The following is a 17,361-nucleotide window of genomic DNA, read 5'->3' on the forward strand; positions in this document are numbered from 1 at the left end:
GAATTGAATAGTGATCTCAGACAAGGAGTCCTACGACCTACGACGGGATCCAAAAACAAATGAACTTAATAGATTCATCCTTCGTATAGCCATCGAATTCTTTCGATTCCTGTTCTTAGACGGGAAATGCATTTATTATGCATAAATGCATTATTAGTAATGCATTTTACGGGAAGGACACCCGATAGCGATATAAGTAATCCTCGATGCACTTCAAGTGTTAAACTGTTAAACAATTCTAAGCCACTTATAAATTCTTACACTCGGAGACATTTTCATAAAACCTCTGTGGAAATTAGAATTGAAGTATTATTTGAATAGTGTTACTATGGCTTCTGCGCAAAAATACACATGTATCGTAATTATTACTATAGGTAAATGAAAATTAAGAATAGATAAGCATTGCGTGTAGTCTTGATGGTACAATGAATTAAACATTTGAATTAAAAAGTAGTTCGTTTTTATTCGTCTACTGGTACTTTTATTCGTATGGAAATCCCAATTATAGGGTATAATTAAATACTTTTTAAGTATTTAACTTATGGTTAGATAATTCGAATAATACGTATTGTACATACACATATATCTATGTACTTATGGATGTATAAGCATATATATACCTACGTATACGAGTATGCATGTGTGTTTCTTTTTACGAAAATTCCTAACCTCAAAAACAGCACACTATCTACATCCAATTACTAATCCAATTCAACAAGCGGCAAGTTTTATATGAATAAAACATAAATTTAATATAACAACGCCAAAACTGTGTTCTACAAAGTGTTTCAAAGTGTAATCATCTATTGTAATGTTTTAATTTGAATTGTTAGGTACGTGAATAAAAATAAGCTGTATAAAAGAAATAACAAGAATATGCTTCTTAGACATGATTATTTTATCTCATAGAGGGTAAATGTAAAAAGGTATTATGAATGAACCAAGTGATGCAAGTGACGAAATTTCTGATACACAGGATGATAAAGATGAAGATTTCAATATTAATGATTATCGCGAAGAGATTGATAGCGATGATTCATACCATGATATAACTGAGACTAATAAAAATAATGTAAGATCCAAATTACTTATTATTTCTTTTCAAATAATATTTTAAGTATAAAATATATAGTAAAATTCATTATTGTCAAAATGGCAAAAGTTCAAAATTAAAATTAAAATTCTGTAAACTGTTAAAATTATTTAGGCACTGGAAAATAATCAGAAAGGGTCAGACGAACTACAAGAAAATGAATATATTGGGCCTGTTCTTCCTGGTGGTCATAGATTCGATAGAAGATTCATTTGTGTTAAATATCCTGGAAATATTATTAATACAGACAAAGCTATAGAAACTTTGGGAGGCATCAGCAACATTTCTACAGTATGTTTTATTTACATAAGAAAGATAAATGTATAACAATTATTATTTATTACTGTACATTATAATTCACCAGGCAGTGAATACTCCAAACCGTCGTTTAGAACTGAGGTTTAGACCCGATGATATTTACTCTAAACCAGCTTGTGGTGACAAATATAATGTGAAAGGATTTTTACTTAGAGTAAGAGTTAAAAAATCCAGAATCAGGCAAGTGGAAGAAACTGAGGCAAAAAAGACTAAAGAACTGTCCACAAAAATGATGGATATAGATGTTCCTCGCAGTAACAATAATACACAAACTAAGTTAGACAAAGGTCAATTACCTAAAACACATGACATTGAACCTCATTGTAGTAATACAATGAATAAAGATGAAGAACAAATAATATCTGATTTAACTGCTCGAGTACACAGTTGCAGTGTCAGCACATTGGATGATATTTTCGATGCTTCTCGTAAGAATCCTTTTTTTGAAAACAGTTTGAAAGAATCGTCAACAGATAATGATGTAACCTCTACAAAAAGTAAGAAAGCTGTACCACCAACATTTGATTCCAAGAAATACGAGGATCTTTCACAAAATAAGGACTATGAATTGCCGAAACTAAAAGTTCTAGGCCAAGTTGATACAGAATTTAAATTTACGAGTATGTGGGACTGACAACTTTTTTAATTAGATTTGATTAATTTCTCTTATAGAATAACTAATGTATTTTTTCTTAATATAATCTCTTTAAATAACATTTTTCAGATCTTTGTGATTTTCAGTATCTGTCAATGACAGAAAGCAAAGAAAACCCCAAAAAATTAGAATGTATATACGATAAGATCTATCCAGCAAATATACCCCATTATTCTTGGTTAAAAAATGACGTGCCTTACTTCTTACCACCAGCTGCGTTCAGTAGAATGGATACTATACAACAATATGTACCAAAAACTGAAACGAATTCATATCCAGAAAATATAATAGGAAAGAATAGGAAACGAAAAACGGGATTTTCAAATTTCATTTACTTTTCAATACCAGAAGTTCCTTGTAAACCACCAGCAGGTATAGAAACTGCTATGAAAGTCAAATTTGTTCAAAATATACACTTTGAACAATTTCGTCAGCTTTTCGAAGAACGACCGATTTGGTCTAAGAATGCAATAATGTATAAAACTAAATTCTCTAATGAATGGTTGAAAATTTTATTACCTGCGGTAGCGTATTATTTTGTAACTGGTCCATGGAAAATTATGTGGGTCAAACTAGGTTATGATCCTAGAAAAGATATTGCTGCAAGAAAGTATCAAACATTAGATTACAGATTAAAAGCTATGCGTAAGTTTTTCTAATTATCACAATTATAAACCATAGTAGCATTTCCTATGAAACATTTATTCGTTTACTAAATCTATGTGATTTATCTAGATGGTTTGGGATCTACTGTAAAATGTAAAAGAAATTACTCAGAATACATATTGCCATACAAGTCAACACCAGCTGCAAAGCAAAAAACCATTCTTTCAGGTGGAGTTTCGAGTCAGGAGCGAAGTAATAGAAAAGAACAGGATATGAACGAAAATGTTTATATCTATCGGGAAGGAATGATACCTCCTTCAAGACAAATGTTTTATCAGGTTTATAATCATTTTTTATTTACTGTCATTTGAAAGTTTTGAATACATTTGAAATTTCAAGATTTTAAATCTCTTCTAGTACTGCGACATTCTCGTAGATGAAATACAAGAAATGTTAGCAAAATTACCCGATCCTTTACCTAATACCAAGTGTCATGAGAAAAGGGGATGGTTACCGATCGGTTTCGATGTACAATGCAGAGAAATCATTAACAGACAGGTTCGAGCTGTTTTGAGGAAGCAAATGAACATTCCTGATGATCGTACGTAGCAGTTTTTCATTGAAATTTAACGCGAACGACTCGTAGGGAAGAAAAGAAGCAATAAACTTCCATGTATGTATTACTGAAACGTTTCATTTACAGATCCGACGAGCTTGCCTCGGAAACGTAAAAGAGGAATTAAACTGAAACTGAACAAACATAAAACTCTTAAAAGTAGAGAAAAGAAAAAAGAGACAGAATCAGTTTCTAGCGTTGAAGAAAGTATAGAAAAATATGACGAACCTACAACCAGCAATGTTAAAATAGACGATTCGTAAACTTTGTTAAATTACGCAAAGGTATAATACTGTACAAATGTTCATCACTTCTTGCACCTAACGTATAAGATTTGACGTAAAAAATCAATAAAACTCCGTTATTATATTTATAATTATAATTTATTCATAAATGTGTACAGACTGTCAGCCAAATATCTATTAATAAATATGTTTACACCATTATTTACTTTTTTAACGGATATTGTAAATTATAAATTAATCACGTTATAAAAGTATTATTATATTCTGAAAAATGAGTGCAGGAGGATGCAGTAACGAGACATGCTGTTGATTTCGATTATAAGTTAATCCCTTTGCGATCGGTATATCCGAAAAGTAACGTTAAATGCCACCACCATGGCGACATCCTATCGCAAAGGATTAATATTTGCATTTATGCTGTAGTAATATTTCTATTACTGTTCAAATAAGTAAATACATGCTTTTTAGAAAATGATATTCTTAGCTTTTCATGATTCTTTCAAATAAATATAAGTAAGTTTCGTTTTCTGTTTGATTCGTGTCTCGCTTAATCTACAAGAAAGGCATATAGTATAGGACAGGTGCTGATGATGCAGTTGTTTGTTTCTAATGCCTCTTCAAAGACGAAGACCAGGATTGGTACTGGCCACATAGTTCAAAAGTTCTTCAGAATCTTCGCAGACAAAAGGTTTTTGATGATAGCAAGCCACGTCATGCCAGCTAATTCCGTCTTTGTAAACGTTATTAAGAACGGACAGGCAGGACTCGTTAGTGCCATTAATGTCGAATTCAGCGTTGTCTGGTTGTCTGACTTTCTTATGTCCGGTTTGAGACCATGGGTTGAAACTCCAGCCTTCGGGAACTTGGTGAGTTGGCGCCATTTTCTTCCTATTGGCTGACCAGAACCAACCATACAAAGACTTCGGTTCGAGGTCACGACGATTCTCACAGCCTTTGAAGTCGCAAAGACGTCCGGATGTCCAAATGTAGGGTACATCATCTGTAGAAAAGATTTTTCATAATATTAGAAAAGGAAATGTAGGTATTTCAAAGCAATGCCTATATGTGCTGAGAACCGCTAAAAACCTACGAGTATTATTTTTATTTATTACCGAGTTTTTCAAATCCACAAGTTAGTGAGTTGACGGAATGATCTTCAAGGTGAGACGAAGAATCTTAAAGTAGGTTGAGGCTACGGAATCTCATCTTTTTTCATCTATGTACACACATACATATATGTACACATGTATAGTTGCATCATGTGACGATCAATCTCTCAACAGCATATATGCATGTATTGTACAAAAATGAAACAGTTAAACAGTATAAATAGTGCCGAGGCTAATAGAGGTGTCAATTGACAGTGTCAAAATTAGTTTCGCTAGTAAGGACTTCCAGTATGCAATTAGTACACTGAAGAGCAATCGAATTTTTTTTTGAAGACCAGAATACAAAATTGAATCGTAAGGAACAATACGTTCTATTGAAATTCTCTTATTTCTTGTCTATACCTTTTGCATAATAAGCATATCTGTTCTGCATTGTTCCTAGCTGCATACTCCATACGTACAATATCCTTTTAAACTACATGTGTTAATACTCCTGATTTACCTACCTATGCACGTGTACGTTTCGCAACAATTCATGTAAGTACATAGTAGGAAGCATCGTGTTTTCTTCGATCGATCGTGAAGAAACATCCGTGCCTAGATCCGTGGCGTTATAAATCACTCGAAGCAAAGTCGTTGCTTCGTTTTGAAATTTCTGAATTATTTGCCTAACGCGGATGAAAGTTAGAGGTTGAGCAATAAACCGTTCACGAAGCTGGCTGATCCTGTATCTTTGATTCTTGTGCAATTTTCTAAGACTGTTGCCACAGAATTAAATAAATTTCTACTCCGCATTAAGCATATAACATTACGTAGAACTTTGATTATAATACTCTATATGTTAATAACGTGCTATTTCGCAATTCATAAGAGTTTATATTTAGAGTTAAGAGAAAATTTCCTGTCATTTCAGCTACTTACTTTGTTGAATGAGTCTGAAGATTAAATTGTTCTCGTCCTGAGTTTCTATCGATACGAGATCCATACAGTATTCTCTACAAATGTTTCTAGCATCTAACCAATCCACCTTCTGATTGCCGTGAGCCGGAACATGTCCACTAAAGAAGTAGTTATGTCCTCTGAAGTTGAATTCTCTCGGTCCTGGAAATAAATTCAGTAAAATTGAATAGTTTCTTTCGAATCTAGTACAATATTTTGAACATTCTTCGCATTTCATTTCAAATTCCTTCCAGTTCTTCTAATTCAATTGGACAATTTTTCTGGGATTAGAGGATCTTATTCTGTATAATGATCGTTCCTAAGAAACATGAAAATTCTGTCCCCATTTCAATTATTTTTAGCATGTGCTTCGTCGAGGTGAATTTATAATTGTGCATGATTACCGTATGCTTAAATGTCAATGGTCTTATATTTTCTTTTTTATTTTTATGCAAGAATGCCTCTCTCGTCGACAATTTACGATGTGTGTCTTATAATGAGAGCCTAACGCTTCGATTGCGAAAGAGCTGCTCGTATTGAACAGTAATTTTATTTAAATTTCTTTGATCCTGACTTGTAACGATTAGAGTTTACTAAAGGCGCATTTAACTCGATTTGGAATAACCCGTCCAAAACAGTCGATCAGTGAAAAGAATTATCTACATTACAGTGAAACGTAGAATGTTATTGGTTGCTTGAATTTGCATTAATTCTCTATAATAGAGAAACTATATTCCTGCACGCTTTCTTGCGCAACAGCCTCATCTTCTTAAATTGATTATGTCAAAACCTGTTATTTGAGATGTTACTAAGATAGTCGAGGCTTTCGCACGTGTTGCCTATTTATTACGCGTTTCATCGTTCAATAACGTTACAAGAGGACGCATACGCAGATAAGACTTAACTTCGGTTTAGGTAAGCATCTATTATTTCACTGGCAGACGAACGACAGAAAACAAGTAAATTTCCTTATGATATGTCATAGAAACTAATCGTGAGTAGAATCTCACGGTGAATGTCATTGCGCGGGTGTCTTCTGGATGGTTGCAGAATGAAATGACTTCATCGCTCGAAGCTACATACATATGTATATTCTAACTTATTCTAGCGTTAAAGTGTAAGAAAGAAATGACTAATGATAAGATTAATGTGCGTGTCAACCAATTTACGTGCATGCTTCTTTTGTCAGACATGCGATCAAAAGAGAATGAAAGAGATATTTTAAAGTACAACATGTCGTTGAACGTGTATTCTTTTTTCTTCTGTAATCAATTTCCTGTGTAAAAGTTGTACAGTAGATGTTCGCAAGGATGGGCGTACGAACAATTATGGTATCGTGTTCAATCTCGACTATTGTGTTTCATAGTATTTGAGAAACTATTTCCATCTCCTGCAGTCCGTATTTCCTCTCATTTTCTTCCTCAGAAGCAACAATTTGCTTTTATTTATAAATAATTGCGGTGAACGATCACTGGAAACTCTGACTATTTTCTCATAAGTTATTAACCTATTAATTCATGGTCAATTACATCAACTTTCATATATTCAAGCCATTTTAATAAAATTAACCGATACAATATTTACAGTCATTTAATTCCATGAACTCACTCCATTAACTCCCTTCGTTAACTCAGCTAATAAGTCAGAGTTTTGGGCATAAAAAGCAACGTCAGATAAAAAGGAATCTTTTGATTACATCATCCCTGATATTAATGATGCTTCTTCTCCGTGATTTCACGTAGCAACGTGTTCACGTCTCTTAGCCGTCTACAAAGAAAAAGTCTCTCTCTCTCTCTCTCTCTCTCTCTCTCTCTCTCTCTCTCTCTCTCTCTCTCTCTCTCTATCGCACATTCACAATTTACGAGCGTTATATCACCGTTCATTAAACATTTATGCGCTTTCGGAGGTACTCGCACGTTTCACGATTGTGTCAAGGAACTTTTTCCAATAATCGTCTTAATTGCACGAGTTTATCCTTTTCTTTCAAACTTTATTCCCTCTTTGGAAATTATTACGATACTTTTATCGCTCCTCTTGAGGTAGTGATTTGAAATGTTTGAAACATTTACATTAGATGTAACTTAGTACTCTGAATACTTAAGTATAGCTACACTATTTTTTTGCTATAAGCAACAAAAGTTTATGGAGCTATAGAGAAGAGTCTAATTCTTGAGAGCATTTCTCTTTAATATTTACACTATCCTATAGTTACGCTTTGTGCAGAGAACAATGTTTGTAAGAGCCAGCATTGTGGTTTGCGTGAAAGTGTCTTTCACTTAGATAGGATTTCAGTAATAAATAGTAATTACGTGGGAGATTGTGTTTGATTTTTTAAAGATCTAATTGCCACATTCACTTGAAAACTTCATTTCTCTTCTGGAGGCCTATCTCAAAAGAGACTCTGAAAATTTTTCAGTCAAATTTTTCAGTCAAATTTTTCAGTCAAATTTGTCAGTCATATCTGTATCGATACCTGAAGTCAGGACAGTAATGGCAAAAGACTGACACTGTTAAAATTCTAAAATGATTTGTCACGAAGAGTTCTGGAAGCAATGGAAAGCTCTTGCTTTCACGTGTCATGACCTCCACGCGTCGTTTCACGGCGTCACGTCGCATCGCAATCGCATCGCTTGGTAGTAACATTATCTGAACGTTTTGAGAAACGTTTAAATCAGAAACGTTTAATTTATGCAAATGAACTGGCAATATTTGCAAATACCGCGTACATTGAAATGTGAGATGCGTGACACACCTCGGAAGGAAAAGAAGAAAGTATGTAGCTCACTTTCTGTGTATCTTTCGCACGAAGCATTTAAGTATATAAATTATGCTCAACTGCCATTCAGTAAAAAATAATAGTGTTCAATAATGATTTCAATTTTTGTCGATTCTCTCTCTTAACGGTTTCCTCATTTTCAGTGGAAAAGTAGAGGTACATATGTAGAAGTAGAAAATGTCGGTACGTGGCCAGACAAGCTTATCTCTGAAAATCAGAGAACAAACTGACTAAAAAGAAGTAGATATTCTAAAAAATGTAAAAAGTAAGAAATATTGAATGTTAGAGTGGTCAAAAGAGAAATAATCATCGACTAATGAAAGTTCCGTTTGAACCCGTGCCTCCTAATGCGAGTACCCTCTCACGATCGGATGGAAAGTAAGATTCGTAGAAAAGGTAGAGGCGAATTATCTTGAAACATTGGCCACCATCCGTGTGTACAACAAGCGGCGAGGAAAGAATTACCTTGCAGGAGCGGCGATGTTCTGTTTCGCAACAATTCTTGACATTTTCGTGGCGACGGAACATCGGCCTTTTGTGAAGTTGTCAGCCGGATAGTCTTACAAGGAACACATTGCGACAGCTGATTGTTCAGTCGCATTATCACATGATGTTTTAACGGTAATTTCTTAGTCGGAGGTGTTTCCTAACCTCAAGAATATTGCGTAATGTTGATTAAAAATGATTTAAGGCGGTAACGCTATCGGAGGCATCTAGTGAATTAGCTTTCAGACTCTGATTTTAGAAGTTTCAACGGAACTGCTAAGTATATTTTTCAAGTTAGTATGTTAACAAATTTTTTCGGCTAACTTACAAAAGACTGCTAAAATCAGGCTCAACTTTCATTTTTGTTCAGAAAAATCTATGAGAAGGTTTCAAACAAATAAGTTGTAGATAGCATTTTCCCAAGCAAGAGATCTAGATTCGATGATTTCATCGATTTGACACGTGATATTGCTTCTCATTCTTACCAATCGACTACAAGTACGGACGCAACCGCATCATGTGACTTGACTACCTGTCAAGTATATTCCACAAGGATAAGCATGTGATCATTAGGATGTATCTGAACATCATTACGTTGCAGCATCGCGGCAAAGGTGATTCAGTCCCACGGCCTGTGCTACCTCTCACGTGATTAAATACCATGAAAATGCACGTGACCATTTCGAAATTCTATTTATCCATGGCTGTAAGATTTATCGAGTTTCTGCATCTCTATCAAAATTTTGCTCGCACCTTTGGAATAATGTATGCATACAGAGATATTTTCGAGAACAACTCGTAGAAAATGTACTCATAAGTGATAATGCTCGCAAAGAAAATTCACAGCGGCTAAACATATACACAACGAACATATATCGAGGGAAATAACCGGAAAGAGCATCTACGCGCCACGTTTCTGATTCCCTGACGATGCTTTCCAACGAATTTATATATAATAGCGATATTACGTAAAATGAAAGTGCCGTGGTGCTTACAAATTGGCACATTCCATTTCTTCGCGTATCCTCGTTAATTAGTGCAGCTATTGCAAGGTAGTTATGTACGCCGTCGCCGCCGCCGCCGCCGCCGCCGCCGCGCCGCCGCGCCGCCGCGCCGCCGCGCCGTTTCTCGATTCTGCCTCACTTAGGAAAGTGCATCGAACGCGGACGACAGGACAGTATTTGTGCATTCGTCTCACAACTGCCTGTTAACAACGAGGTGGCGAGGTTGTTGCCCAGCCGAGGTACCATCATCTACAGCGTATGTATGGACTTACATACACCACGGGAGTGTGCTTGCACAACTGCCCGAGTACTTCGTGTCACGTGCCCCTCTTAAAAAATATATGATCGTGAGAGATTGCGCGAGTACCTTCTTAGTGTGTATCGGCAGTTTTAACCTCGATTTCTTTCGGTTACTTAAAGAGCGTGCCGGCGCATTTGCGAGTGTTCCTTCTTCATTGTTAGTCACGGAAGTGCTAAACATACTACTCTCTCGTTCGCCTGACAACTTTCAGAATCTCACCTTTAATTAATTCTGTTGAGTTCTCAAACACTTTTCACACTTCTTGTATCTATTCATTTATATTTATGTATAGACCATATTATCGATACGTGATCCAGGTACTTACGGTTTGCACATTTTTGAGGAATGGGGAGCGAGAGGAATCTTCCTGGCCTGTTGCTCTGTGGTCGAACTTCGTTTATTGCAGGCTGCCCAGCCACGAATGCCGCGCAAAGTATCACGGCTAACGGCACTAACATCATCTGAAATTGACAATTTTCTTAATTAGTTTCAGACTATATTTTCACAGCAAACTGATCAAAAATTCAAACAATTCAAACAATTTGAATATTGTCTGTGTTATAACAAATTCAAGATTCACACTCTTATTGTAAATGCTATTACATTTAAATTCATTTTCGTAAAAATGTCTTCGTAAACTCAGTAGCTATCAAAATCACTAGCATTTAAAATCGGAATATTGATGAAAGTTAATTTGAATTCTAAAATAGCCTGTCGTGTGCAGATACGTCCAGCTACTCTTCATACACATTGCGGCCGAAACTCGGTGAGAGTTTTACTTGTGAAAAGAGACAGAATAAAGAAAGAGTGACGGAAAAGTAATATAGCGACTATTTAGCTATATACGTACATGTACTGAGTTTTTTCGAGCCTATGAAAGTTTCTCTTGAAGAGTACTATCGATATAACGACACCTCGTGTTACTTTTAACGGATAAATGAAAGCATATGCCTAGAATTTGTATAATTTTACGTAACAGGTCTGCACAGTATTGCAAAAGTGTCTGTAGGTACTATTTCACTAATTTGTTTTTTCAAATTGCTTGGACACATCCGCGAACCTAATCGATCTAATAGGTGAACGGATTTTCTGTTCTTCCCTAATGTTCCATTCCAAAAGAGTCGTCGTTCAGGAGCACCAAATACTTACTGTGATAACCGAATTATAATAGATTTGCCGAAATCTAACTGTATACATGTATGTACGTATTGAATTGCTGACGAGTAGGAACCGTATCTGAGCACTCTTTCTTCCGACCTAAAACCGTTCGTTAACACGTCGAAAAGGAAATATCGAGGCAGTTAAACGGCACGCACTACATTTCCATTCTAAACACTCACCTTATTCTATATCACTTCTTTGTCGTTTTCGTGTTTTGTGCCTAGGGTCGAGACGAGCAAAGTCGAGTCGAGTCGAGTCAAGTCGAAGAGGAGAGTGGTTAAAGAAACTAATAGGATACGAAGAGACAGGCATCTTCATCGTCGATTATATAGAAATGATCCCCACCAGGTTGTGGGCTCGTCCCACTCTGAGCTGCAAGGACCCATCTCAGACTCTTCTTCGCTTGACCTTGCTCACAACTAGTCTAACAATTAAGGGTTACAATTCTTCTTTTTTCTGTTTTCTTTTTTCTTTTTTCTTTTTTCTTTTCAACTTATTTTTTAACTTGTTTCGGAAGGAATGGGTTTATCTCAAATGCTGTTTTTTCTCAATATTAGAAAGAATAATTGTAACAGTATTAAATACGATATACATATACGTATTTCTTACGAGAGTTACTGTCTCTTCAAACATACGTTTCCGCAAAAAACTGACAAACAGTAATCATGAAAATGTAAATTAAACTGATTGATTCCTCATTATTAAGAAACGATTCGATGGATCCTCATCACGTGAGAGTATCGGTTGTCCTTGACGATTGCCTGAAAAGTATTCTCAGTCTTTTATTACTCTGCTTCGCGTCATTTCGAGATTCTCAGTCATATATGTATCTTACGTATTTATTAGAATAAACGTCAGCCACAAAAAACGTTAAGTATACTACTTACCATGTTGACGAAATGACCGGTACCGCTTCAATAAACATCAGTTTTCGTTGTACTTACGCATGATGTTCTTGCAAAAATATTCGTAAAGGCAAATGAAGAGAGAGGCAGCGATTGTAAATTTGATCGGTTCGAAGCAACAATTGCGTAACAACGGACCAAGTGTCCATGATACTATACGAATTTTGTTATTTTCTGGAAAATAACATATGGAAGAGTCATTTTCTCTCAGCAAAGTGTAACGGCCGAATTTCAGAAGAAAATGTCACTGACTCGTGACTTGTCACTTCTTCGTAATAGACCTTGAGGATGCACCTAGTCGTTAACTTTCACCGTGGTAATCTAACAAAAGATACCGAGAAAAACGGGATGTTAGTCAATGTCAATTGGACTGCAACTCCTAGTTCGATTCAACTTTGCTTTCTAGCTTCAAAAATGACTAAAATAATTTTATACCTAAAAAATATCGAAACAAAGTTATCGATTAAATTATTTCTCAAAGTAAACCGACTTCGAGAAAAGAATACCCTTCCTTAGTGTTACTAATGCTAGCTTACTCTATGACTTGTATCACCACTCTATGTGATATTACTTGTAATATTCTGTGACTCCCACAGAGTATTTAGTATTTTGCGACAAGTATGAAGGTCGATAGTTTATAGACTGTTCGAAAGAACTCAGTTGAAGAAATTAACGCGCAAGAAACGCCTTTCTTAGGCTATCAGAATTTTAAGCTCAGGAGGGAGTTTACTGAACTTAAAACGATGATGTAATTCAAAAATATAACACGTGGACATCGATGAAAATGTTAATAGATAGCCTTGGGATCATCGAAGGTAACAGTCACTATCACTGATCGCTAAGTCCCGATTTTATAAACATCAAAGTTTCGATACGCGTTCCACTGCTTTGCATAAAATCTGTGCTATAAGTATGTGCTAGTATTTTAAAAGGGAAAAAGAGGATGTCTCGTTAAAATCTAAATAGTCTATCGTACCAACAAGATTTTAAGCTGACTTTACTTTTTTAGATAGAATTGCATAGTTTCTTTAGCTAGATACACCTATAAGTAAACATAATCCACTTCGAGAAGTTCACTGACCTGAAGAAAAAGATTCTTTACTAGAATTAAAGCAATGTACTGCTTTTAACCGTTTCAACTAACTACAATAAACAAAACTGTAACGATGTTAGTCCTGCCGATTAACTCGATTAATGTTGCATTTCATATTAGTCGCATTTCAAACGATCTGCGACAGAAGAAGGGAGAAGAGGAATAATTAATTAGCGGGAGAATCCTTGAATTTCGCCAAATCCAACAAACGTTACAGGCTATCAAGGATGATAAATGACCGAATCAGTTAAAAGTTGGCAAATATCTTTACAGGTTCGTCTCAATCGGCGTCGGAGAAAGGCCTAAGGTCGCAGAATTACGAAATCTCAGAAAGCATTTGTTTTCGACCCTCACACCGTTAAATGTCGCGGTACTTCATTTAGATTAAGTATTGTACGTACAATATGTAATATACAGTCAACGCCACCGACGCAGCAGGAATCTTTCGCACATGTACATATAATCTTTGCATCGCATCGCCGCGCTGCACCGGTATATTTAACTCATGTCTTTTAATGGGCAGCTGACGAACTGATGCGCCAACTCTTTCAACTCTTTTCCCATACCTTGTAGGTCGTACAGGTAATACCACTGGTTATTACATGCACAACTCTAATTTATTAAGTTTAATAGCTATGTGTATGTATTACTTTTGAAATCTAGGTACCTATCCCTAAATTGAACAGGTAATACAGTGGAACATTTAACGCACAACAAGTGAAAGTAATAACAGTTTTATAAACCTCTTATTATATGTATATCGTTGAGAAAGTTTCATTAGCTTTCGAGATATTCGATGTCGCTTATAAAATTGCAGCTGTATTCTTCTAATATCTTTCCTTGATAAAGCGACTCGATAAATTCAAAATAATAGTTATATTTATGTTATACTATACTTATGTTTAATCAAATTCATAGTTGGTTTAAAATAAATTTAATATTAATCTCACTTGATTCAAGAATGAATAATATTATAAAAATCGAGGAGAAATTCTTCGTTCGAATCAATTATCATAATTGGCCTTACAGAATTGCAAATTATTGCAAATTATAAGTTGTATTATCAGACCTTTCTCCTGTTTTTTCTAGCTACAACAAGTTCTACTGAACACAAGTAGGATTACCGTAAAAGTCCTACTAGATCTACTTATTGTAGCATCACTTACTCCAAAACGGTATTTTTTTTTTTTTTTTTTTTTTCTATCAACGTTGAATTTCACCCTAATATCCCTAAAACTTTTAAGCGTTGCCAGTTACGGATGCGAAGATGTGCCTTTAAACCGAACAAATTTTCATTTGATTGTTTAAGCGAAATATGTAATAGAATTGCGTATGTAAAACAATAAACATTGTCTTGAGACAATGGTGTGAATTATTATGCATCTCGATAGCACGATTCCAACCGAGTACGATAATTACGAAAGCAGTCTCTACGATTGTACATTCTACATATATTATACATACATACGTACCTATGTACGTAAGATATCTAAAATGCCTTCTTTACCCTAATTTTACACTGAGAAATTAATTTTTTATATACTAGATAGATACTAATAGATACAAATCTATAACTTTATAATCGCACAGCTAAAGGAATGAGTCCTATGTAAGTAAAAAATTGGTTATATCTTCTAATCAGGTTCGGGACAGACACCAGAAGAAACTTATTATCCGCGAAATCATAGAAATGTTGTACATGTACTTCATAAATACTATGCAACTTTAAGAAAACGATAACGCCAATAGAAATACATCTTTTAATTGTGTCAGGCCTTATTAAACTCTCATTTCCATTCTCCAATTAACTACGATGTTGTGATGCTTTTCTCACGGAAATGGAATTCCGCAAGACATTCGTTCGAGCAGATAACGCATGTGAAAAATGCGCTATATGCTCCAACTTTCCAGATACATCCACTTTTTGATACGTAGAAGACAACGTATAACTGCGTAACTGACAAGTTTATTGTATACACCTCTTGTAAAGTACCACCGAATGGACGGATTCTTCTATAAGGTCATTGATCCTTACAAAATCGCTCACGATCGATCGCATAATCTCCTCATCTACTGGTACACCTTACAAAACAATGTTAAATGCTGTTCTGTACCTGTTCTGTAACTGATGTATTTCGCTATACATACATACACACACGCGCGCGCACATACATATATACATGTGTATATAAATCAAGGATGCACGTATCTACACATATCTACATATTTCAGGATACAGGATATTCTCCTTTTACAAACCGCTCATGCTGCAGTCTACTCAGAATAAACCATGAAATAGCGCGATTGCTCTTTGTCCATGAGTTGTCTATATCAGGACACAAAACACTGCGAACAGAGGCGCAGAAAGATAGAAATAATTACGAAAATCACGCTAATGATAGCCTTTGCAAAAAAAAAAAAAAAAAGAAGAAGAAAGAAAGAAAAAATGTAAACCAACTCAAGATACGTACCTACATTGGAACTAGAAACAGTTGTACAGGGACGGTATTTCTATGTACGTCGCACATGTGTATACAGTGTGTCTGACTCGAGACTTATTCTACTGACTTGACAGTGTCTGACCTGACAAATGCCTAAGGCCAAACGCACACCGCGTATCGTGTACCGGCAGTAGAATATGTTCAAATCAGACACATTTCACGCGAATTTAGATGTTTTTCGTTCAATGTTATCAATAGATGTTGTTAGTATGTTATTGTACGAAACAAATTTACATTTGTATCGAATATTGTAAAACTAATATAGTCGTGTAAATGCGGAAATGGAGGATCTGTAACGTTAATGTCAAGGCTAATTTGTACATTGCTGATTCAAGAAATGCCATTGTCAAGGAAAGCTAGTCGTTGTTACCTTATCGATCTTTAGTCACATTAACGGTTATGAAAACGCCTTGATCGAACAACAATCAAAGAATTCCGCTAATATCCTTATATGCGGCATTGCGTAAAAACTGTTTTTCGATGATTCCTTGTTAATATTCCAGTAATTAAGTGAATTCCCGTTTCATGGGAAAAATACCTTATCGATTTTTTCACTTTTCTGCAGCCAACAGTTACAAAGTACCTATTTGTAAAACCAGGAAATCGTTAGGTATACTATTATTTACAATTAATTATATCTATACATATGTAGTAACGTTAACGTCTCATCGAAAAACGTAACTCATCGATAAAGAGAAAGAAAAAAAATTAAAATGCTTGAATAATGATTTACAAGTTGATCTTGCAATTTATTTGTAAAAAATGAAGGGAAAACAATGCTTTTGAATGTGTGTGAGCCATAGTGTTTCATTAACAAGAATATATATGAGTTAAACGAATAGTATAGTTTGAATTGTCATGCATTTAAAAAATCTTCACTTTTAAAACTGTACTTTATATTTCAAAAGTAAATGTTTATTTTCCAATAAAAAGTATAACATATCTCTAATGATAGAAAGAAAGTAAGAGTTCGTCTTCATCTATGTAAATGATAAAGAGTTTAATGGCAACATAACATATACAATGTAATTACATTATTTTTTATAGGACCTATTCTTCTCTCTCTCTCTCTCTCTCTCTCTCTCTCTCTCTCTCTCTCTCTCTCTCTCACTCACTCACTCACTCACTCACTCACTCACTCACTCCCTCTCCCCTTTCTTCCTTTCATCTGCTACCTATTTCCTAGTACACAAAGTACAGTATACGATTATTATATATATCAATGCAATTCTATGCTTCTTCCATCATTTTTATCTATTATATTATTTAACCATTTTAGCTTTTGTAATAACACTATAAAATTTGGAAATGTACTGTTATAGTTTATGTAGTTTGAAATCAATACTTCTTAAACTGTTCGCAATTGTGGTCTTCTACTCACTTGTAATCACTTATTGTTCTTAATAATAAACGAAAAGGAAATAATAGTTAAAAAGAGACACTAAAAAGAAAAGTATTCACAGAATAAATTCTAGTTAATTGTTCTGCAAGTGTACAAGAATTATTAATTATTCTAAACAATAAAGTTAATTAGATGTACGTCTGACGCATAC

At 34.9% G+C, this 17,361-nt stretch overlaps 2 protein-coding genes across 7 annotated transcripts; one reads left to right on the forward strand and one right to left on the reverse strand.

Annotated features, from left to right (window-relative positions):
- Window positions 1-693: 693 nt before the first annotated feature.
- Window positions 694-4,008, forward strand: L(2)37cd (general transcription factor IIIC subunit l(2)37Cd). 4 transcript variants are annotated; one of them, XM_076387614.1, is made up of 8 exons: window positions 694-833; window positions 910-1,072; window positions 1,208-1,384; window positions 1,458-2,031; window positions 2,136-2,711; window positions 2,802-3,010; window positions 3,090-3,273; window positions 3,376-4,008. In XM_076387614.1, the coding sequence occupies exons 2-8, from the start codon at window positions 932-934 to the stop codon at window positions 3,549-3,551; spliced, it is 2,037 nt and encodes a 678-aa protein (XP_076243729.1). In that variant the 5' UTR covers window positions 694-833; window positions 910-931; the 3' UTR covers window positions 3,552-4,008. The 4 variants fall into 4 exon arrangements, with proteins under 4 accessions (XP_076243729.1, XP_076243730.1, XP_076243732.1 ...); XM_076387615.1 differs by having other exon boundaries at window positions 2,901-3,010; XM_076387617.1 differs by lacking the exon at window positions 3,376-4,008 and having other exon boundaries at window positions 3,109-3,267.
- Window positions 3,982-16,078, reverse strand: Slf (C-type lectin domain-containing protein slf). 3 transcript variants are annotated; one of them, XM_076387621.1, is made up of 5 exons: window positions 11,489-12,634; window positions 11,298-11,405; window positions 10,474-10,609; window positions 5,564-5,743; window positions 3,982-4,533 (listed from the first exon to the last, which is right to left on the reverse strand). In XM_076387621.1, exons 2-5 carry the CDS (start codon window positions 11,343-11,345, stop codon window positions 4,151-4,153), a joined length of 747 nt encoding a protein of 248 aa, XP_076243736.1. In that variant the 5' UTR covers window positions 11,346-11,405; window positions 11,489-12,634; the 3' UTR covers window positions 3,982-4,150. The 3 variants fall into 3 exon arrangements, with proteins under 3 accessions (XP_076243736.1, XP_076243738.1, XP_076243737.1); XM_076387623.1 differs by lacking the exons at window positions 11,298-11,405; window positions 11,489-12,634 and adding an exon at window positions 15,779-16,078; XM_076387622.1 differs by lacking the exon at window positions 11,298-11,405 and having other exon boundaries at window positions 11,489-12,624.
- Window positions 16,079-17,361: the final 1,283 nt, after the last annotated feature.

This window comes from Calliopsis andreniformis, chromosome 10 (assembly GCF_051401765.1).
Source record: "Calliopsis andreniformis isolate RMS-2024a chromosome 10, iyCalAndr_principal, whole genome shotgun sequence".
NCBI lineage: Eukaryota > Metazoa > Arthropoda > Insecta > Hymenoptera > Andrenidae > Calliopsis > Calliopsis andreniformis.